Here is a 23190-nt window from a genome sequence, read left to right as displayed (position 1 = left end):
TTATGCCTTTATTGTAGTGCGTTTTCAGCTATTATATCTATATGTATACGTACTAGCTCTATATTAACCATTAAATTTATGAAACTGCTGAAAATTATACACTTTTCTTAAAGGCGAGCGAAATTCGAAGCCTACATTTAGGCTTATCTTTTATTTAATGCTTTTATATACTATCGAAATCTTGTCGAAAGGTGAGATGAAAACCGAGCAGTGTTAATTTTGAATGAAAGTTTCTCTATATAACATGTTCGCTTCAATGTATATAATTATTTACATTAGCTATCGCCAAATCATTGACACTAAAACACGATAACTACTCAGATGTTGCCTCCTCATAGCGCATGCGACGCGGTCTTTGATGTGAATCAGTGAATTTACAAATTAGTAACTGACCATTAATTGTACCTGCTGCCACTGATTGTTCTAATTTCGAGGCTTAATTTTTCCAAAACCATTAATAAAGTGACCTCTATACTCTATAATTACATTGTAGTAAGCAAATAGACTATTTTACTGCTCACTTTGCGAAGTTTCGCCTTGAAAGTTCAGCTTACTTTATCTATTCCATACATAAGCGCTACTCGTTGTTTGTTTGTAGCACCGGCAGTAGCTTATTTGGTTTCGGTTGGCATGGCGAGCCGACTTCAAGGCCCTTTATCAGCTTTGCTGTAGTTCGCCGTGTAGCTCGGCATGTTTCAGCGACATAGCTTGACTTTAGCGTCTGCAGTTTTGCACGCGAAGTTGATGCGTCAGACGGCATGTACGGACCGCTGCTGACCATTATCGCACGTATGTATGTATGTTCGACTCATATGTGCTCAAGCGCTTACACAAGTAGTAAATATGTTATCTTACACTTATCTACATGCATGCACGTATCATTTGTATGACAAAAACAAAAGCAAACGCAACAAATCAGGCGAGTACAATTGAGTTTAAAGATTAAGCGTGAAAAATACACCGTTGTATATGTAATTATATACACACATACACACACACACCACATGTGACAGCTAAACACATGCATATGTAGCCGGATTTATTCTTATCAGCAACTCAAACCGACCGCAAGTATTTGCGTGACGCTGACGCTGGCGTCGAGGTCGCCGATTCGCCGCCGCTGCTGATACCGCGTTGGTGGTCAGAGATCGAGCAACAGCTGTTCCATAAATGTTTTACGTGCTCGCTCACAAGCTTGTGTTTTAGTTTGCTTCGCATTTTACTGTCGGTCGCTGTGGTTTTTACACTATTTTGTTTTAGTTATTGCATTTGTTGTTGTAATGCGCGAAATTTTCCATAATACCGTTCATCCCTTGAGCGGAGCGTTCGACGCGCGACGGCTGTGAGAAATCACCCATTTTGTATGAATAATAATAATCGATTTCGCCATTATGGTGCGATTTAATGTGACGTTAATTTCCTGCCTATGTGTCTGATTGCTTTCTAATGGTTACACGTTAGATCAAAGTAAATCGATTGAACGTTTTTTTCGCTTTAGTCACAAAAAAAAACCGAAAAAGCTACTGTGTCGGTGAGCAACACATGTGGCTGGCTCATTAGTGGCTTAGTCAAAAAGTCCCTTGGATTTTATTTTAGTTCCGTTTGTCGTTTTGCGCTAACACTGTGTTATTATATGCTTAATCGCCAGCATTGAAGAGGAAAACTAAAAACACATATAAAACGTGACTTGTAGTAGCCAAAAAATTAACTTACGCTGAAAGTTATAATAATAGTTGCTGAAGAACGTATTATTCTTTATAATTTAAGAACTAATTAAACACATTTTTGGTAGGCAACAAGCGGATTCATTTATGAGACGGGCACAGTTCTGGTGTTGCATTAAACTTTTTTTTTTGCGAAATTTATTATATAAATTTTTTCTTTTGTTTCAATTTATTTTTTTCTTAGTTATAAACCCAATATTAGTAATTTATTTAGTACAGTTATGTGTAACTTTTATTTTCTGCTTAATTATTTTTTTATATTAGTGCTGAAATCGGATGCGATATCGGGTAAATCCAAGAAATTAACACATAACCACAATCCAGCGGAATGTTTTATTGGGAAATATGCCATTTATGATAAGAAAAGGCAAAATTTTTTATGCAGTTAAGTTTTAAGAAGTCATCGGCATTGATTTCTTGGAAGCTTTTGTGCTTTCGCTGTATTATTTTTTACTTCACATGCATTTAACGCATATTGAACACCAAGCATTTTGTAAAATTGGCATTTTCACCACCAAAATATGCCCGAAATTTCATTCACAGTGAAAGCTGTCACAGTGAAAGCTTTCGAAAGCTTTAAATTGAGCTTTCAGTCGTTTATAACCATTTTGATCTCAAATCACAGTCGTAGATTCTGATTCACAAATATTTTAATGCGCGCATTCTTATTTGTTTAACTGTTTACTTATTTTCGCACAAAGCTCAGCTTTCATGATTCCCAGCTAAGCTTATATTTCGTTGTAAATTTTACCAAATTTTACCAAATTTATACTATTTATTATGACTGATTTGCTTTTGATTTCGTTACCTCCCTCATGGTATGTGTGTGTCTGTTTGTTTGTATGTGCGTGGTTAATACAAATTAATCAAAGTTTTGTGCTAATGACATGCGTAAATACCATATTAAAACAAATGTTCAGTACCTAATGTAGTACCAAAAAGTCTAAAGAATCACACGCTTTGGACCGTAAAAAATAGCGAGGCTATGCTGGGCACAATGGCTCATATAAAAATTCAAAATACGAAACATAAACACTGAAATTAGTATAATTGTCGCTTAGCTGACAAGCTCAGTATTGCTCGTGGTCAATGGCCGGTCTGCGGAAGGAAGTGATGAGGTCATTGCATTAATGAATGTTTGAGTGAATGACTGATGGTTTGAATGACCTAACAAACGCTTGACGCAGGAATTCAACACGTATGCGTTCATTTGTTGGCCCAGACGTCGGCTTGTTGCACACAAACTAATATTCCATAATTTTTTCCCCTTTAGTGCTTTATTTTGTTATAAAAATTTCTGACAGATTTCTCTGGGAGAAATACCAATTATGCTGTGAAATAATCCAGCAACAAGAACAAGTATGTAAACCAAACAACAATAAAGACCACACAACAAATTAATAACCAAAGTGAAGAAGCAGAAGAAGAAAATAAGATTGTGAAAGAAAAATACGCAACAAAGTAAACATTCGTCAGAGAATCAAACAAAACTACGTAGTAAAGTGTAATAATAACAATAACAACGAAACACATAATAAAAGCAAAATAGCAATTATTGAACGATCGTGTTTCCATAGCGTTTACCTGCGCAACGGCTTCACAAACCTTGTGATCCTCTTAACAACTTAAATCTCCACTAGCCAAACCAAACCAACTGGATACAAGCGCTTGGCACGGTGCCACTCAATCTTCGAAATTATGTTGAGAACGCCCACACACATCGTGGAACTGAGTACGAATACGACGAGTCCATTGCTACAGAAGTTCCACGTCGGCGCGTGTCCCAACGGCGCTGGCACTGCGAACGGCTCCCCAGCCGTCGGTGGAAAGGCGAGTAGTTGTGCGGCAGCAGCAGCAGCGGCGGCGGCGGCAAATGCGGTGCAATATCACCAGCAAAAGCAAACGTCTAATAAATTCTTTAATGATCGGCAGCAACAGCACGAGCAACCAAAGCAAACGACTGGCTATCGATTTCAAGCGAAGGGCATGAAAATCACCACATCAACATCCTCGGCTGCGAAAGAGCACTTAGCGAACGCAACAACTACAACAACAGCATCGGCGGCTAGCACACCGATTTCAGCCGCACGCAGCCTCTTGTCATCGACACCGTTTATTTCGTTTAAGCGTATGAAAAAATCGAAAACAACAACAACTACAACGTCGACCAATTCAACGAGCACACGCTCAAAGACGAACGGTCTGATCGCCACCGCTGTGGTGGAACACGTTTATGCGCCAGCCACGGTCGCTGCAGCCACAGTGAACGGTCAACAGCTCGACCAGTCAGCTGACAGCAGCAGCAACTATCATTTTTGCTGCGGCAGCAACCAACACAACAACAATAATAATAATTATTTGAAGACGGAAATTGCTGCGTTGACGAACGGCAGCGGCACAGCGCTGGTGAAATCATCATCGTCATCATCAAACGCCTCCTCGACGGCTTCGTCGATACATTCGGCCTTCTCCGCACCGCCGCTTTCAGGCTCTGCCTCCGCGGCCAGTGTTGGCAACGCAAGCAATATTAGCTGCAGCACACAAAGCACCGCGATCTCCAGCACCAACTCGAACACCTCTAGCGCTGCGTCAGCCACTTCGGTCGTTACTATGTCGCCAACAACACAGGCACCGACGAGAACCTCTTTGTTCGATTCATGTCATCGGAAGATACGCCTCATCGGCGGTGGTCCGGTCGCTTTTCTGGGCGGACTTGTAGCGTAAGTTTTTACACATGATTTTTATTTATTTTGATTTTATTTTTGAGAAGTGCGTGTTTTTTTGCCTCTCATTTTCAGTATATATGGATTATTTGCGCATAAAAGTACGCATTATCAGTATTTCAATTTGTTGTTTAGACGCGATATAATAGCCGAATGACGCGCTTAGATTTAAGACATCTGTATATACAAGCTGTAGTGATGAACAAGTTAGACTAAAGGTTGACCCTACGCTTTTGGGTTCGACGAGTCATATCTGCTCAAACCTTAGCTATCTTATGTGTGTTCCTTAGACCCAATGTTGTGTAGGAAGAGTCCTTACGCGTACTGAAATTGTAAACTATATGTTGTGAGAACACGTTGATGTCGCACACTGTAATATGTGTGTTATCAGGGTTTTACTTAGAGTGGTCTAAGTCATATATTTCTTGTTTCGAGATATTAAATGAATCGCATTTGAATTAATTGAAAAATATTTTTACATTAGGCGACATTTTAATTTATAATTTGCTTAGTCTTGATTAATAGAAATTTATTTTTTATATACATTTTTTTGTGAGTTTCAAAAAAGTTAGAAAAATGTGGTTTTTAGAGCTTGAATTAACTTGGACCATTTTCAAAATGAACTGAATGTGCTATAATTGACTTAAAGTAATAAAAAATTGCGATTTTGACTTGAAACAATAACATTGACGAAATAATTCATAAACATTTATTAATCATTTTTAAAAAGTAATACATTTTTAAAATAATTTCGAATTTTTAAGATTTTTAAAATGTTGCTGAAAAACTGGAGGCATGTATGTTAGTAAACACATAAGTTCTTTATGCTTTTCTTCCGTTAATGGTCTAGTGGTGTTGTATAATGAAGGTAATTGAATATTTTCTCATCCATTGAATTTTTAGCCAAGAGACGGATTCGTCCGCGGTATTAGTTACTCTCCTTGTTATTGATTTTTAATAATTTTTTTTATTTTTTTTTTACTCTAAATTCTATGGTTTTATATCCTCGCTTATTCGAAAAATTACGTTTTTGTTTCTGATATCGTATTTTGATAAGCTTACCAAATTCTTGCTATTCCAAGTCTATCTCTTGCATTACAAAAATTGTTGGTTTCATATTTATAATTGACAAAACACTCAGCGTCATCGCCTCTCTGTACGTGCCTAAAAGCGGTTTAAGAGTATTGCATCATATTTCATATTTCAGCTGAGCTCAACAACTTTTGTCTCCAGTTTTCTTGACCTGCGCTCAACGAGTTTTTTTTCCTCGCATTTTTGACAGTTATGAATGTTGTTAAATAAATTGTCAAAAGTCGTTGTCGTTGTGTTGCAGCATCATTTGTCCACCTCAATGGCAGATGTGCGGCGCGGCGCGTCAACGCAGACACCGTTATACTCGTGGGCCATTTGTAATGAGAGAGTTCATTCATTCAGTCACTTAACGTTGCTTTGAACTTTTAACTGCGCTTAAATTGCAAAGTCAAGGCATTGAACCACATACTTACAATGTGGCAACTAGGTACACACATACAACAAACACATGAGCGCGCTTTGAAGCGGTCAATGTGGCAATGCGCGCCGTCGTGTGTATGTGTGCAGGCAATTGTATGGCAACCGCACTACGCGGCCTGGTGATTCAATTAAAGTTGATTGCCCCCAAAGTACTGCCGCGCTGCCGAGCTATTGGCGTTGGCGCTGTTGGAGCTGATGCTGTTGATTATTAGTGTGCATCTCGTTTTCAGCTGGCTGTGCAGGCGTATTGAAGTAGCAAAAATAATAATGAATCAAAAAAATAAATAAATAATAAAATACAAGTACTACGAGCTGCTCATGTTCAAGTGCCCGCTTTTTGTTTATTTCTGCTCATTTGTTGTTGTTGTTTTTATGCTATTTCGCCTTAACTTTGTTTGTGCTTCATTTAGTTTTGGTGTGTCTAATTACAAACGGTGCAATGCTGCTGTGCGAACTACTTGTGAAACAGGGTGCTTGAACCGCGTCAAGGCCTGCGCTTGCGGCTATCTAACAGGTGTGCGTGTATGTGTGTATGTGTGCAATTCGCCACAGTAATTTATTTAGTATAATTCTTTTCTTCTAAAATTGCTCATTTTTAAATGATATTTATTAGTAATTTAGTTTTCAATATCAACGAATACTTGTATGTAGATATATATATAACTATTCATATTAGGGTGTGTCGAAAAATGCGTATGTTTTTTTTTCTTTTCGTACTCGGAAAAACTGCTTGATAGACACCTTTAAGAAAGACTATCCAAGTTTCTGCTCTTAATTTTAACGCAAAGACCCTCCGACTAACAGTTTTCTATATTTTTCTCATTAGCCGATAGAAAAATTCATATCTCGCATTCAACTACTTGAAAAAATATCCCGTTTCATCGTTTTTGTAGGAAATTGAAGGCTCTACAAAATGATCTCATACGGCTTTTTCGTAAACCTAACCTTTTAAAACATATTAATAGTTAAAGTTTGACTATTTTAAGGCAATTTGTCTTTTTTTTGTTTTGTTTTAAATCTCATAACTTAATGGCAAAAACATCATTTTTAATTGCAAAGTCTGATAGGGAATTTTCTGCTCTACAAAAAAGAAAAAAATAAATAAATAAATAAAAATGTTTTTTTTTTGGTAATGTCATTGAGTTATAAAATTTAAAAGAATAAAATCAATTTGCCATAAAATAATGAAACTTCAGCAGTTAATAATTTTCAAACGGTTAGTTTTACCAAAAAACCGCATTCAATTTCCTACAAAATCCACAAAACGAAATATGTTTTCAAGTTGTTGGAAGCGAAATATGAATCTTTCTATCTGTTCATAAGGAAAAAAGAGGTATAACGGTAAAGCGGAGAACCTTCCCGTTATAATTAAGAGCTGAGGCTTGGAGAGCCTTTCTTAGTGTTTTTTAACAACCAATTTTTGGGAATAGCAAACGCACAAAATCACTATTTTTTTTTGAACAACCCTAATTGTTGGCATTCTTTAGCCGTTTTTTTTATTGTTTTGCCCGTTATTAACAAATTTTTTTTTAAGACGCTTTAAGTCTTATGACTTGTGTGTTTCTTTGTGCCATTTTTTGTTACGACCCACCATTGTTGTTGGTCTCAAGGCTATATATACGCCGCTTTATTGTTATTGTTTTCTTGCTTTTGTGCTTCCTGCGGTCGCTGCTGCCATTTGTTGTGCTCAGTCACATCTTTTGTCGTTGGTTACTCATTTATTAGCAATTGTTTGGTTTGGTGTTTGCCTTGCCAGCGCCTTGAATGTGTGTTGTTGTTGTTGTCATCCCTGTTAGCGGTTGTTTTGTTTTTCAAATATTTCACTACTTAAATTTGCTCACCTCTACAATGGAACTTGACTTGCGCTTTTTGCAGCGTTAGTCAAGTTTTGTTGTTGCTATTAATCATTTTACTTGCCACCAACGGGTCTACCAAAGCGGAAGGCGTTTGTCAAGTGCAGTTGGTCAGCTGCATTGGCGTTGCCATTGTGTGTGGCGTCTCACCTAGTCACCCATTAAGCCAATAGTCATTTAGCGATTTTATGTTGATGCCAGACGGGTCATTTACTTACGGGTTGTTGCTAATTATAATTGTAATTGCAATTGTCTGCTTTTATGGCCGACACTTGGCGGTTGCTGGTGACGACAGCTGCTTGTCGGTCGCGTAGTCGCAGCTGCTGTGGCCCGTTTTATGATTCTTTGTTGATTTAGTATTTTTCTTTTGCAAATTTATTATTATTTGCTCTTCTTTTGTTAACTGTTCTTTTGTAGTTTATTTTAGACAAATTTATGCACAAAAAGTTATTTGAAATTCCGGTTAGACTCGTAGACCTTTTTGTGGCTTAAATCGCAGTCGCTGTCGTCCGAACCTGTTTTGTTGCCAATTAACGCGAAATATTACTTGATTTGCGTTGCTGTAGTTGTGTTCTAACTTGATAACATTTTTCATGCTCATTTGTTACCAATGTTAATTTTGGTGTATATATATGTATATGTGTACTCTTATTTTCTTCTCAGCATCATTAGACAAATACAGTAACTGAAAGAGAGGTTACTGTACAGAAAACATCGTAACTATAGCTATATAACGCTAACTAGCCTCTCTGCTGCTAGCCTCACATACGATTAAATTATGGCTCATTTCGTGTTTCGAAAAAATTACCAAAAATTATAATCAATGTCTAGCCATTAAGCTCATTTTACCAGTTATAACTTTCTCAATTGTTGACGTATTTACATGAAATTTTCGGCAAAGTCAGCTCAACACTTGCCAAACTATAAATGTGTATATACGTTATAAGGTGAGGTTGGAAAATTTTTAGCAAAATGTAACATCATAGCCTATTTTGCTAATCCCAGCTTACCTTTAATATTTCGGGATTTGGCAAAGCTAATGTTGCAGTCTGGCTGGCTTTGTCGTAAAGTTTGACATTTTTGATATTATACATGCTCAGAACGTTTTGACATACGCTATTGTTGTTGTTTACAGTAACTTAAAATATTCAACTCGGTCCAAAAATGGTATTAAATCGTGAACATTTTTGTGTGATTACTTTTTACAACTTTCGACGTGAATTAACTCAGTAACAGTGCATCGATGAACTTCCTTAAATTTTTGACGCTGCGGAAACTATTGATGCTGTGCACAAACTGATTTTGCTAGATCGTCCTATCATGAGATAAGATGGAGACAACTATAGGTATTAGTGGGACCAGCATACATTCAATACTGCATGAATATTTTTCTGTGAAAACAATTTGATCACATTAGATCCCACACAATTTGTCAATCGCTCAAATAAAAGCTCGTACCGATTGGTCGAGAGAAAGTTAAACATATACGATAGCGGTGATTCATTTTAAAAGTTGGCAAGAATATTGCGCATTTGACCTCCAGTTCCAAGCTCCTCTCAATATCGAAGTCCAAATCGTTGCTGTTGCGACTATTTTAAGGGGTCAAATACATTCCAGCATATAATTTTATTCGTTTCGCAGACATCTTAAGTAATTCTCAACTGATTAATGAAATAGTGACACAGAACAATGATGATTTCGAACAAGATTTTTCTTACCAGCGTTGTAAAGGTAACTCGAACAAATAACACTGCAACAAAGTTTTATTAATAATGAGGCATTATTTTCGAAGGCGAGGTATTTCCGAGTTCGTGACCTTATGCAATCGACTATGACTTATATGATATATTTACTGCAATAGCAACAGCAATGACGCAACGCATTAGACCGTTATACATAAATCTGTACATAATAACGCGGCTGTTATAGTTTATATGCAACAACTGCCTGTACACACACACACACACACACACACACACACATGCACCTATACACACATGCGCCATTCAAATCAATTCAATTGCTGGCATTGTACCATTTATGGCCTTTTCCTGTCTCAATACTGCCACAAACCTAACGCGACCACTGCTGCCGATGACGCGAGCGCAACGACACTGCCTCTTTCATTCAATGCGGCAGCCTTCCACAGCGTCGACAGCCGAAGGTTGTTGCCCAAACCCCAAAGTGATGGAGGCCGCATAACGGCGGCGCTTAAGTACAAACTTTGTTCATTTATTTGCGGTTATTAAATAAGTTAAGTTTTGCCTCACACAACACAATAACAACAACAACAACAATAACTCGCGAGTAGAAATAGTGTAAAAAGTGCGAAACAATTGTTAACAGCAACAACAACAACAGGCAAAAAACATTGCTCATAACAATAGAAATAATGGCCTGCTTTCGCAAGCACTGCCACAGATTAGAGCGCATCTATGCGCGCGGCATGCAACATCAGCAGCTTCAATCGCTGCACACCATAACAGCAACTGGCAACAGGAAGTTTAAGCAGCAGCCAAACCAATAGCGAAATCAAAGCCAGACGTATGTGTATACATCAGTGTGTGTGTGTTGTTGTTGTATGCTAAATTGTTGCTGCCGCTATTATTGTTACTCTATTGCCGCACTTTCCATTCATGCCACATGCGCGCATGCACACACACCAGCGCCCATATGTGTTGTGGCAAGCGCATTGCATGTCCCGTTGTTGCTATTGCTGCAACAATTCATATTAATACTGCTATTTTGCGCCATTGCATTAGCAGTGGTGCAGCAACAACAACCACAAGCAGCCATAACTCGCTTGAGTTTGCTTGACTTGTTGTTGCATGCGTCGTGATTTTTTCAGTTTTTTATTTTTTTATTTTTTTTGCTCTTCAATGCGCATGCCCCACCCTTTGTGCCACGACCGCCCTGTGTGCTGCCCGAACGCCCTGTGCCGCCGTAGCTACCACTTGGCATGGCGCAGCGAGGCTTACTTTCTTGTAGGCTCCAACTGCAGTCGTCGGCAGCTAACTTGGTTGCCTCTTGGCTGTGGCAATACGCCAATAACGTGACTTATTACTTTCGTAACTCATTTTGCCGGCTTTGTTGTTGTTTGTGTTGCTTACTGTTGTGTTGCTTTTTGTGTTGTCTCATGCAATTGTTGCTCGAGTTTTGGTTTGTTGCACATAGTCTTATTTCGTTGCCATTGTTTTTGCAATTTTTTTTTTGTGTTACTGTTGTTGCCACATAGCACAGTTAGCAATAGTTGGTAATTAGTTTTCCTACGGCAGCATTCTCCCTTTGCCAGCAGCAACAACAACAACTATCTAGTTTTTATTTTCTTTGCTCTGGTTCATACTCGATTGCGCCTCATTGTTGTTGTTGGTTTTCCTTTCTTTCAGTTTCCTGTAAAGTTACTTTTGCCACTCAAAGTTTTCCCTTACACAGTTTTCTTGCGTGTTGCCAATAGTTTTTCTATATTACACTTTTAGTTGCTGCTTGTTATTGTTGTATTTGTTGTTTCCTCAGTTGCTGGCAGTTAGTAGCATGTTATCGCTTTTATTTGCTTTCTACACTTGAAGTTTTTACTAAATTTTGTTTTTGTTTTGCCCAAACTTTGCTAAACTTTCGCACACTTGTGTTTCCTCGTTATGAAATCTGTAAGTCCTGTCGGTAGGTGTTAATAATTGTGCTATCAATATTTCTTTTCCACAGCTAAGCTGTTGAATTGGTGCGATTAAATAACTGTAAACTTGTTGTTACTTGATTTACTTTTTGTTTAAGTGGTGTTCTTGGAAATTTGTTTCGTTGAGCAGTTCTTCATTGAATTGCAAAGATTCGTTGCCTCGTGATGAGGGATTTTAGAAAAGTATGCTGAATTACATAAAATTAGACACGTCGAAATTTTGTTTCTCATAGTACTGCTTAACGCTATTAATTATACCAAAGTAAGCTGTCAAAAATTAGAAGATTTTCTTTCTACTCAATCAGCATTTTTCAGGTAGACTTAAAGAAAAATATTTAAAAAAATATTTTTTTTGTGGTTTTAATTCGGTTTTATTATTCAAACTAGTTGCTTTCGAGTGCAATACAACGTTTATAGCGATCTTCTAACTACTCGTTATAATTTTTGCAGCACGATTAGTATATTCCTTCAATATATATTTAAATTTCAGCGGCTATCTCTTCACTGTCGCTAAATTTCTGCTCAGTGCGCTTTCTCTCGAAGGTCTCAAAAGGTTAAAATGTCGCTTGGATTTAGATCCGGAGCATACTGTGAATGTGTAAACAGTTTGAAGACCAATTCATGTAATTTTTCCTGCGCATTTATTGTTTTAACTCATCACGTGTCTCTTTTTCCGCGTTATCGCACTACAATGATTTAAGAAATGATTTATAATATCCATTACTAATGATTTGCTTTTGCAATGCAGTCGTTACAAGTTATTTCCATGCATCCCTAAGCATAGTCATAAATCAGAACTGTGCCAGCTGACTGGAAATTTCATTGTTCTCCTCTATTGGATTATCGCTTATGTAGGGTTTTTCAATAAGAGTGTTATGATTTAAAAAATAAAAAATTAAAAAAAATAAAAAGCACTAATTGTTAAGAAAATGTCAAATATTTTTTATTGAATATGTAGTACAATCGATACAATTAAGTTCTGAATATAACATCATTTGAATGGTCTACACGACTCTTTTTGCAGGAACAAATTCGATGAACCCAATTTTTGAGTACTTTTTCCACTAAATCAAGTCGTATGTCATGAACAGCACGTTCAATATTGACTTCTTAAAGCTTGAAGAGAGTCTGGCTTATTGCTTAAGACCAATGACTTCAAATAACCACAAAAGAAGTAGTCAAATTATGTTAAATCACGACTTCTTGGAGGTCATTCAATGTCACAATTTCTTGAAATTATTGAAACTCCAAACTTTTCTTGCAATAATTCGGTTGTTGCATGTGCTGTGTGGCACGTAGCTCTGTCTTGTTGGAACCAGCTGTTGTCAAGTTCAACTTCTACCAATTGCGTCCATAAAAAGTTGGTTAGCATCGATCTATATCGCTCTGCATTGACAGTAACGGTGGCACCAGCTTCATTTCGAACGCAGTACGGACCGATGATTCCACCAGACCAAAAACCACACCAAACTGTCAATTTAGTTGAATGCAATGGTTGTTCATGAATAATTTGTGGGTTTTCTTTGCATCAGAAGCGCCTGTTGAAAATGAGCCTCATCGCAATAGATGATTTTCTTAAGAAAAAGAATAGCGATAGCACAGGTGAACGATTATTACGAATTGGCAAAAACGCACTTACTTTGACAAGAAACTTTGATAAGGAAATTGAGTAATTTTTAAATGTTGTGCTTGCGTATATCTTTCAATGAAAAAATTGTGACATTACTGAATGCAATGAAAAAAAAAATGCAAGCTCACAGCACATAGAAAATGACTGAAATGGCCCTTAAAAATCATTGCATCCCTATTGGAAACTCCGTTACTTACTATCGCTGCTAATTACAAGCTGATTTATTTCTATTTGTCACAAAAGCGATTATCTCATCGTAATTTGTCATGACAATATTTCGCGCTTTGATTTATGGAACAGATCGTAAAACTAACACAACGTACATAACAGCCATTACAATACAACCTAAACAAATATGTGTCTGCTTTTGCTTATTAGACTTAAATATGGTATATACTGGCGTTGAATATACGAGCATATGCATGTATATAGAATACTAAGCATTTTGCCAGCGTGCGCTGGAGCAGCTGGTTGCTGGTTAAGGTTCAATTGTTCTGAAATTTATGCTTTCAGTGCCACTTACTTTTGAAAAGCACTGTTAATTCTTTATTGTATGATTTGCCCTAAATCGTTTGCGCCAACGTTTCACCGATCAACTGTTGCCTAATCACTCAACTGTTGCGAATAATCGATGCACTGATGATAAGCGCACACACACACACACACACTCCCATGCAAGCGCAACTCTAAGCGCCATTGATTATTTCTCTATGAACTGCAAATGGAAATTTTCGTTCTAACTCAGCGCGGGTCGGAGGGTGGACAGCTGCTAGTCGGTTAAACAGCGGCAATTTTGTGGTACATCCTCTGTCGATTTCGTTTTTTACCGCCGAAATGCGCAGCGCTTGGCTACTCTTGCGTGTTAAAGCTTTCGATTGAGGGCGGTGCTGCCGCAGTTTCTGTTACTGTGTGTGTGTGTGTGTTGTTTAAATGTTAAATGTGCGCCGGTAAATGTTACAAAATTGGTAAATGGTCAATTATAGCAAGTACTAAATTGCCATTGAACCATTTGATTTGTGTTCGTGCTGCGTCATTATTTATTCATTAGCGCAAGCTAACTTATTTGTTGGCGCTTGCAACTCACCTCGCCTTAAATTTGATGCGGCGGCAGTAATTAGCTGTTAGATAGAATCATGATTTTATCTTTTTAATAATTTTCCGCCCGCTTTTTTTTTTTAAACTGCTTGTAATCCAAATTACCTGCGGATCAAAGCGCAGTTGCACGCATTAGTTAATTGCAACATTTGCAACACTCCAACACGCCCTCTGCTGCTTTGCGCTTAAAAAATGTGAACAAAAAAACGTATACGTCTCGTCTTATGACCCATTCTTGCGCTATTTTTCATTCAATTTTGTAACTGTTTTTGCTTTCTCAATTGCACCCGCTGGTGCCGTTACGCAGCACGAAAGTCATTGGCGCACGCTGTCTCTGTTGTCTGCTTGTGTTTTGGTTATTCTAAAGCAGTCGCTACGCTTGTTGCTCCATTTGTCACGCCGCGCGTTTCTAGAATTAATACAACAACAACAACACCACAAGACCGATTACAGCGTCTGACGCTGCAATTACAACTCGCCAATTACCTTCATTAACAGCACCGTTTTAAAGTGTATATTTTTGTCAACAACAAGTACAACAACAATGTCAGTGTCAGCTTGTTGCTTTTTGGTCCAGGTCTTTGCTGCTGTGCTTAGCGACGTGGTCTACCACAAGCCAGGCGGATATAATTGCAAAGTTGAAACACTTTGACACACATTTAAATTTGTTTTTGTTTTTATTATTTTTTTTAAATTTTTTTTATTTTTTTGTTACTTTTATTTTATTTTTTATTTTTTTTTTTCTTAACCTTAATGTTCGCTTTGCTGCAGTTACATGTGGAGACTGTGATTGCGCAAATTGGCGCAACGCAAATTGAATTTGTATCCAAACTTGCGTCGGTAAACGTTAGCTTTACCTCGTGGAGCTGAACGTTTGTCCCAGAGATTCTTACTTGAGTGTTTAATAATCTGCGGAAAGTTTAGTGGTACTTTAAGTGCTCACACCGGCAGCGATTTCAATGTTTGCGCTACTTTTAGTCATGTCCCAAAGCCTTAAGCGCCAGTGAAAACATAGCCAATGCGGTTCTTCACTGAGAGCGGTATACTAAAAAAGCAGTAAAAAAGTAAATTTCGAGTAAAAATTTGTTTGGACAAGAAAAAATTATTTTTGGTTTAAACTCTTAACATTTATATAAAAATTACCGAATGTAACGATTTTTGAGAATTTTTTTTAAGTTGATAACTTTTAATTGGCCAGAAAGAAGACTCTCCACAGCTTCTAGAACACTTATCAAAATTTTTTTTACGAAATAAAAATTTTAACTCGATAATTTACTTTGAAACTGAGTGGGCCGCTTCTAGATGTTATAAAAATTATTTTTTTGTCCGAAAATTTTTTTTTTTTATAATCTAAAAATTTTACCCTCAGGCTAAACAAAAAAAAAACACTTTTTTATTTCGCTCCACCCTAGTATGTAAATATAAGATCAGACTGCTGAAGTCAAAAACTGATTGAACATAAAACGTTGAATGAGTCAAGTACCAAGAGCGAACCCGACTGATACAGCAGAGCTTATAAAAATTGAAAGCATGGTTTTATTTGATAATGCAGTTATTAAAAAGCGCGCTTTGTCGTAAATAAAAACAAGAAATTAATTTAATAAAAATACAAATTTGTATTTATGCCTTTGTTAATTTTATACAAGAAATGTTGTTTTAATTGCCGTTAAGCTCAGCTGGATGAGCTAATAGTAGCTTTTCGATTTATTTTTGGTGCTCACATGCAATATTCGCAACTGGTTTGGCTGCGTAAGTGTTTTTTTAAATTTAAAAACACACACTCTCATTAACATATACATATTTGTTTAATAAAGTTTATTAATAAGAGAAATATTAAGGCGCAACTCGGTCGCTGGCGGCATCACACATGTCTGAGCCGCTTGTCTCTAGCATTTAAGCGCTGCTGACTCATTGGCTCGGCGACGCACGAAGGCGCGTTTCGAAAACACGTTTAAAGTCATGTGTGGCGATTTTTTTTATTTCTATTTTTTTTTGAATTTTTTATAATTTTTATTTTAAATTTTTTTTTTGTACTCGTGGTACGTGCCACCCTGCGCATATGTATTTATGTACATATATTTATGAATTTTCTCTTTTAATAGTTGTTGGCATTTTTGTTTTGCTGACAATATGTCCCAACGGGATTTTAACGATTTATTGTTTGATCGTTTGGCCAATTCACAGAAATTAAAATTTTCACAATTGTTGTTGTTTTTATTACACACTTGCTTGCGTTTCATCGTCAATATGATTCATGTAGCGACAATCAACGTTTGTTGTTGTAATTCAAATTTAAAATAATAGCCATTGGAAGCTTTGCATATGCGCGCATTGTTGTTGTTGTTCGTAACTGCGAATCAAAAGTTAATTGCTTGCAAATTTTAAGCGCATTTCCAGCGAATATCAACAAATTCACATAAAATTCTAGTGACTTTGACGTTGACGTTTCGTCTTATTCAACATTTGCAATTACAAAAACGAGCATTTTGTGTCTGTGTGCGTTACGCGCATACCCCCTGAAGCTGTGCTCTAATACCATTTTCCTCCACAAAGTTTTCTATTTATTTACTGTTAAATGATTTTCGCCAAAATCAAATTTGCTACAAATACGAAATTCTGTGAACTGCATCGCTTCTTTCAACGCCAACTTTGTTTGTTATGTCTTGGAATGATTTCTCAATTTATTTAATTTCCCAGAACTCGTTTGCGCTGTGTTGCTTGTTTATTTTTTCGCACATGTACCACCGGATTTTACTGCGCTAAATTTATGCTTTTAAATTTGTACGTGTTTTTTGTTGTTTTTTGTTTTTTTAATAAAATTTTCTTTTTCTTCTGCTTGAATCTTTGCCGTGAAGACGACAAAAAATTAAAAACGAACCGTAGCATCTCGTCGTGCTTGTCAGAGTCTTGATGGTGCATGAAAAAAGCAGCAAATACAAAAAACATGAAATAAAAAGTAACAACAACAATTTTATAGCCAACTGGAATTGAAGCGATAATTGCCAGAAATTTAATTGGGTCAGCTTGGACAATTGGCTGACAATTTATTTTGGATTTCCATTAAAAGCGCTGCGCTTGCTGTGGCACTGTGTAGGACGTCAGACAGCGTCGCTTTTGGTTAGTTAAATAAACTCTACGCTTCCTTGAAATGTTTTGCTTAGTTCATTAAAGTTTTTATCTGACATAAATCCTACAAATGTGAAAAATTTACTTTTATTAAGTTTGAACTGAATTTCCAAGGCAAAATTTTTATACTCTTGCAACATGTTGCTACAGAGTATAATAGTTTTGCCAACTAACGGTTATTTGTAACATGTAAATTTACAAGTTAAAGATAGTGTTAGGTATATAGTATAAATGATCAGAATGACAAGACGAGTTGAAATCCGCGTGACTGTGTGTCTGTCCGTCCGTCCATTTGTCCGTTGGTTCGTCCGTCTGTCTGTGCAAGTGATAACTTAATGAAACTTGGTACACATGTTCCGTGGCAAAACAGTAAGAACGCGTTCGTAGCTGGGCTGGCCACTGGCACGCCCACAAAACGCCATTAATCGAGAACCTATATTTTGCCATAACTAATCACTAAATTAATATATAAAACAGTTAGTTGGTAATGGGGATTGCAGTAGCAAAGAGCACCTGTGATTTAAAAAATGGGTGTGGCCCCGCATCGTCCACATTTAGTTGATATCCCATATCTCCGAACCCTACTCGACCAATGTCAAGTAAATTCTGTGTACAAAATAATCCTGACAATCCTATGTGACATTGTGAAAATGGGCGAAATTGATCTAAAACCACGCCTACTTTCCATATAGCGCAATTTCAAATTCCATATGATTCTTTCACTTTCCTGTACACAAATCACATCAATGAATATAGTCGGATAAAAATATGCACAAATAGTGCCTTGAGGTATTCTTGCACGTTGCAAGAGTATAAATTTTTTGGTTACACCCGAACTTAGCCCTTCCTTACTTGTTTTGTTTTCAAAAAGAAGTACATAAAATTTCAAGTATTAACAGTTGGCTGCGCCATTTAATTGATATCTCAATGCAAGGCCGATTTCTTGACTTAAATTGTGTGTTTTTATAAGTTGGCAACACTATTGTACAGTTTATTTGCATTAAAGATGCGGTTTTCTAAATTTAAATATAATATAATATTTTGTTCAATACTTATCTAATTTGGTAGCCTATTATTTTTTTAATTTTTTTTTTTGGAAAATTTGGCAACCCTAAAAGTTTAGACTTATATTTTCAAAATTTTAGTTTATACCTGCTTTTAAATACTTTGTTTCGAACACAGCCATAAATATTATTATTGGTGGTGTGCTAAATAGCTGGCAACACAATTCAAATATATTTTTCTTGCAAATAGTGTTTTAGATATTTTTTAAATTTATAATTGTGAGATATTATTGATATTTATAATTTTTAATTTCACACTTGAATTTGAAAAAGCTGGCACATTCTTTGAGCTTCATCTTCGGTGATTTGTGTAATCTTTCTGCCTTTCTAATCTTTTTTTTCATCACTTCCATCGCCTAACACCCATTGGCTCGCCTCCAACTATTTTTTTTTTTCATAATTTTATCTAATTTTCTAATTGTACTACAAGGAAGCCACATCCACTCAAACACACATACACACACAATGTCACCTTTGTCAACTTGTTGTTCTTAATCCATTTAATGTCACGCTGGCCGCGAAAAGAAAGTACAAAAATGTTCTGTGTGGTATGACAACGTCGTAAATCAAACAATTAACAGCGCTGGCATCCTTGACCCACACACAGACACACATACACACCATTGCTCACCCACTCATTTGCATAGTAATAAAATGCGGCGAACAAATGATTAAACTGCGGCAACGTGTTGAGCATTGTAAAAGCTTAAAATAAAACCCAAAAAAAATAAAAATGTTGCAACAACAATAAAAACGCTAAGAAAAACTCAACACAAAACAGCAAAGCAATGAAATAATGCAGCGCTTCCTTCGCCACACACACACACCCAAGCGTGTAAAAACTCAAACTCACATGCTGCCAGCAAACACGTGTAAATATATAGGTATGTATGCGTGTGTGTGTGTGTGCATTTACTCCAGCAATCGCAATGCAAAGTGCTATTCAAACAGGATATGCCGAGCATTAGCGCTAATAGCATCGTATGCCAAAGTGCGCCTCGAGTTAACGCGTTGCGCGGTCAGGGTGAGATGTTGCGTAAGTTTAAGGAGTGGTTTGAAGCAGCATAAACCATAACTCGTAATAAAAAAGTAACAACATTAACTTAAGGTCATCCAGGTTATGGCGCTACATAGCATGAAATGGCATGCAAACTGAGGCACGCTGCTGCTGCCTCTGCCATCTCCTTCTGCTTCTCCGCCGGCTCCTGCTGCTTTCGTTTGTGACCATAAAAGTACAACACGAAACCGAGTTGGGTAGGTTCGATCATATTGGATTACTGCCGGCTATTCGCTGCTAGATAGCAGCACTACGGCTGATCCGGTAGCATTTAAAATATTGATGGAATTTTTTATATGTATGTGTTTGCGTCGCAATGGTATGAAGGTCATCTGAAATTACGTGATTGAAATTTAACATGAAAGCATATTACATATACGTAACATACCCTGCAATGTGGCGTACTAGTTGTAAGCTGTTGTCGAACTAGTCATAATAACATTACCTAGTTAACTAGTCAAGCGATTAATCTATTTTTCATACAATCATATATGAAATTCATTCATATGAAATCTCAATTGTCAGATTTCCTTCAGAAATATACCAGTGCTTCACTAGTTTTCTTCAAATAGGTTAATGAAACAAGTAAGCTGCTGAGACGCTTGATAATGCACTACAAGGCAACAGTCAGACTGGAAAGTTCGTATTACTTCAAAGGAAAGCATACTCTTTTTTTGGTAAATTTTGATTTTATCATACAAGATTCCAAGATACAAGCTTCGATGTACTGATTATAGCGTTCTCCAATTATATCAATACCATTTTTGTCGCGCTATTTGTCGCTTGCTTCAAAAGAAGCCTCAGATGCCGAAATAAATTTTTCATTGTCGATAAAATTTAGTTGAGACGCAGCGAACTCGGAAGCTATTAAGAGCCCATTTATTGCAATTTTGCCCTTCAATTTAATGCATCCCCTAATTTCCATACACGACAAGTCCAACACGTCGCTAGATGAACCTCATTTTTTCGTCAGTTCAGCAACCATTCTCTTACGGTCTGTGCGCATGAAAACATCACTGTGTGCCAGTTGCTATGAACTTGGATGGAAGCTAACTTGCAACTCTTCCATGTAATTTAATGAATCTCCAAATTGTCATAAACGATATGTCCAACACGTTTTTTCGATACAGTTGGCGTGTCGGCTATCTAGGTGACGTTTATTTTTCCGTCAACCAAAATAATTTGTGTAATATTTGTCTGAACAGCCGCTTCTGAATGTTCACTGGGTGCATCGCCTTCGTTACATACATATGTGCATATTTATTTACAAAAATATTGTTTATTGCATTATTCAAAAATATAAGTTTTTATATTTATTTGGTCACCTCATTATGTGAAAAATATTCAAATTAAATGCTTAACCGATCATTTTGTCCGAGTTTTTGTTATGTGCTAATGAAAATTATATTTTCCTAGAAAACTGCCTATTTTTATTGCAATATTGTAATCTTATATAATTGTTGTTTACAATTTGCACGAATGAGGGTGTGAAACAACATTAAGACACTCGACTTAATTATAGCAAACAACAATTTGAAATAATAATATGCATATAGACTGCATAAATCACAATAAATAAATACATTAATTGTGAGACTTTCTAAAATTTAGTGCAGCGCTATAATTAATCCAATGGATTCTCTAAAATGACTTATTACACCGCAACACGTAAATAATTCAACTACTAAACGTGCGGTTAGTAAAGCTAGGCACATAGTGCGGCGTACTAATAAGGGCATAAGCAAACCGAGCCACACAGTGTACGCCGTGTGTTTTAAGGCAACTTTGTTACTCTCATTTTCCTTGTTTACCTTACTGCGCTGCCCACCACACCACTTTATGCTTACCCTTAGACTACACTTAGATGATAGTGTCAACAAACAAATATACATCAATTCATAAGTGAAAAACATAAATCTCAATAAATTGATAGTAATTTTCGTAACCTACTTGTACACATACGTTTGCGCGCGATTTGAAATGCCACCGCCAACAGCCTTCCGCTAGGCAGGCGGGGGGCTGGCGCGTTTGCTTTCCAACAGCACAAATTTATGATTCGCAATTATTACTGACAATCAACGAGAAATGTAGTGGCAATTATTGTGGAATCAGCGTAAATATAGACAATGAAAAATAACAACACAAACAACGTGATCATTAATTGATGCCACTCAACGGACATTTTGCAGCGCTCTATAGCTTTTAATATATATTTTTTTTTTTTCATATTTTATTATGAAAATAGCGCTAAGCACTTTTCTTTATAACTGTAGCGGTATGTTAATTAAATAAAAGGCACACATGTGCCTCTTGTGTCTTGTTGTTGGTAGCAATGATCAGCTGGTCAAATGCACAACAAATCATAACGTGACACAATGACGGCGCAAAAATTAAATTTTACAACCGCAGTAAGCACAAATGCTGGATAGTGCAAATCAAAAACTAATTGTTTTAACAAATTTGAACTTGGCTTGTCAGCAACGCATGGCGGCAGCGCTTGCGCGGCGAAACGGCGTTCACACGTTTGCCTCGTTCATTGGCAAACTTGTTCGCCAACGCCGTTGCAGCGTTGCAATTCGTACGTTGAGCAGTTATGGCGTGTTGTTTGCAAGCGGTGCACCGTGACATTGCTGTCATACAATAGCTGTGCATGTGGAACGATCGCAATTATTATTGGTGACTGCTACCGTTTCGTCGCCAACGTCTTCAGCCGACGTTCACGCGCCGAATTTGTCAATCCTCGGCGTGACGTCATTTTCATAAAACCATTTGTGTGTACCTAAATGCTTGTGCACTTCACAGGCGTTCATAAACCGAGCGGTAGTGGCTAACGGCAATAACGTAGCCAAACAAAACGAAAGTTATTGATTAGAAATTGCTTTATCGTTTTATTTCAACAGCGACGAAAACAACAGCTGATTTGTTTACCTTACCGTTGAGCTTACGATCCAAAAGTTGGCCAAAAACGACACAATAAAACGCTAGTTAATGCTTACATACATAAATACATTTGTGACAATATTGTAATAAAAACAAACGCAAGAAATGGCGTGAGCTGAAAAAGTTTTTTTTTTTGTTCAATGTCCAAACGTCAACTAATAAAGCTCTTCGCAAGCGCACCAGTGCCCGCCTGAGCTTATAGCTAAGTATGTATGTGTGTTAAGTGTCGTTGCCAGCCAAGATAACATATCAATTGCAGCGCCGAAGCACCTATCGATCGTGGGCCGGCCTGCCTGCTTAGCTAGTATAAATCGCTGCCGCTCAAAGAACTTTTCTTGTGTACGGTACGACGCTCAGTGTTGGATTATGATTATCGTCGCTAGCATTTACTCATTAAGTTTGCCAAAGCATATCGATCGTGAGTGGCGCGATCGCGATCGCTAGACTATTGAATGACGCGCTTCTGGCACACACACACACACGCGTTCAACTGACTTAGCGCTCGTTCATATGCAAGCAGTTTATGTGAGACCAGGGCGTGACGAGGTAGCGGCGGCATGCAAAAATTGTACACAATTGCTTGTTGCGGGGCTGCGCTGACAGTTGTACATGCAAGCGCTGCTAGTGCTAGTTAGTTGGTCGGTCGGTCGAGCGGCTGGTCGTTGGAATAGTGCACATGACCATGTAATTGCTACGGCGAACGCGACAAAATTGACGTGAGAATAAACAACTAAGAATGAAAAAATTTATGAAATATCTGAGAAATAAAATGATAGAAAAATAATAAGTATTAAAT

At 37.2% G+C, this 23190-nt stretch overlaps 1 protein-coding gene across 6 annotated transcripts in view; it reads left to right on the top strand.

The window, feature by feature from the left end:
* Mob2 (MOB kinase activator 2) overlaps nucleotides 1-23190 on the top strand; it is a 92026-nt gene that overhangs the window by 43914 nt on the left and 24922 nt on the right. For 2 of the 6 annotated variants that reach the window (XM_036360858.2, XM_070111556.1), the window contains exon 2: nucleotides 3029-4444. The exons of 1 other annotated variant lie outside the window; for it this stretch is intronic. In XM_036360858.2, the coding sequence (XP_036216751.2) occupies nucleotides 3423-4444 (1022 nt within the window). In that variant the 5' untranslated portion in view covers nucleotides 3029-3422. Of the gene's footprint in view, nucleotides 1-2997; nucleotides 4445-22912; nucleotides 23111-23190 lie in introns of those variants that run through there. 3 more of the 6 variants (XM_036360853.2, XM_036360855.2, XM_036360861.2) reach the window with 2 other exon arrangements.

The sequence above is a fragment of the Bactrocera oleae genome, chromosome 6 (genome assembly GCF_042242935.1).
Source record: "Bactrocera oleae isolate idBacOlea1 chromosome 6, idBacOlea1, whole genome shotgun sequence".
In the NCBI taxonomy this organism is placed as follows: domain Eukaryota; kingdom Metazoa; phylum Arthropoda; class Insecta; order Diptera; family Tephritidae; genus Bactrocera; species Bactrocera oleae.
This window is presented reverse-complemented; position numbering and strand designations above follow the sequence as displayed.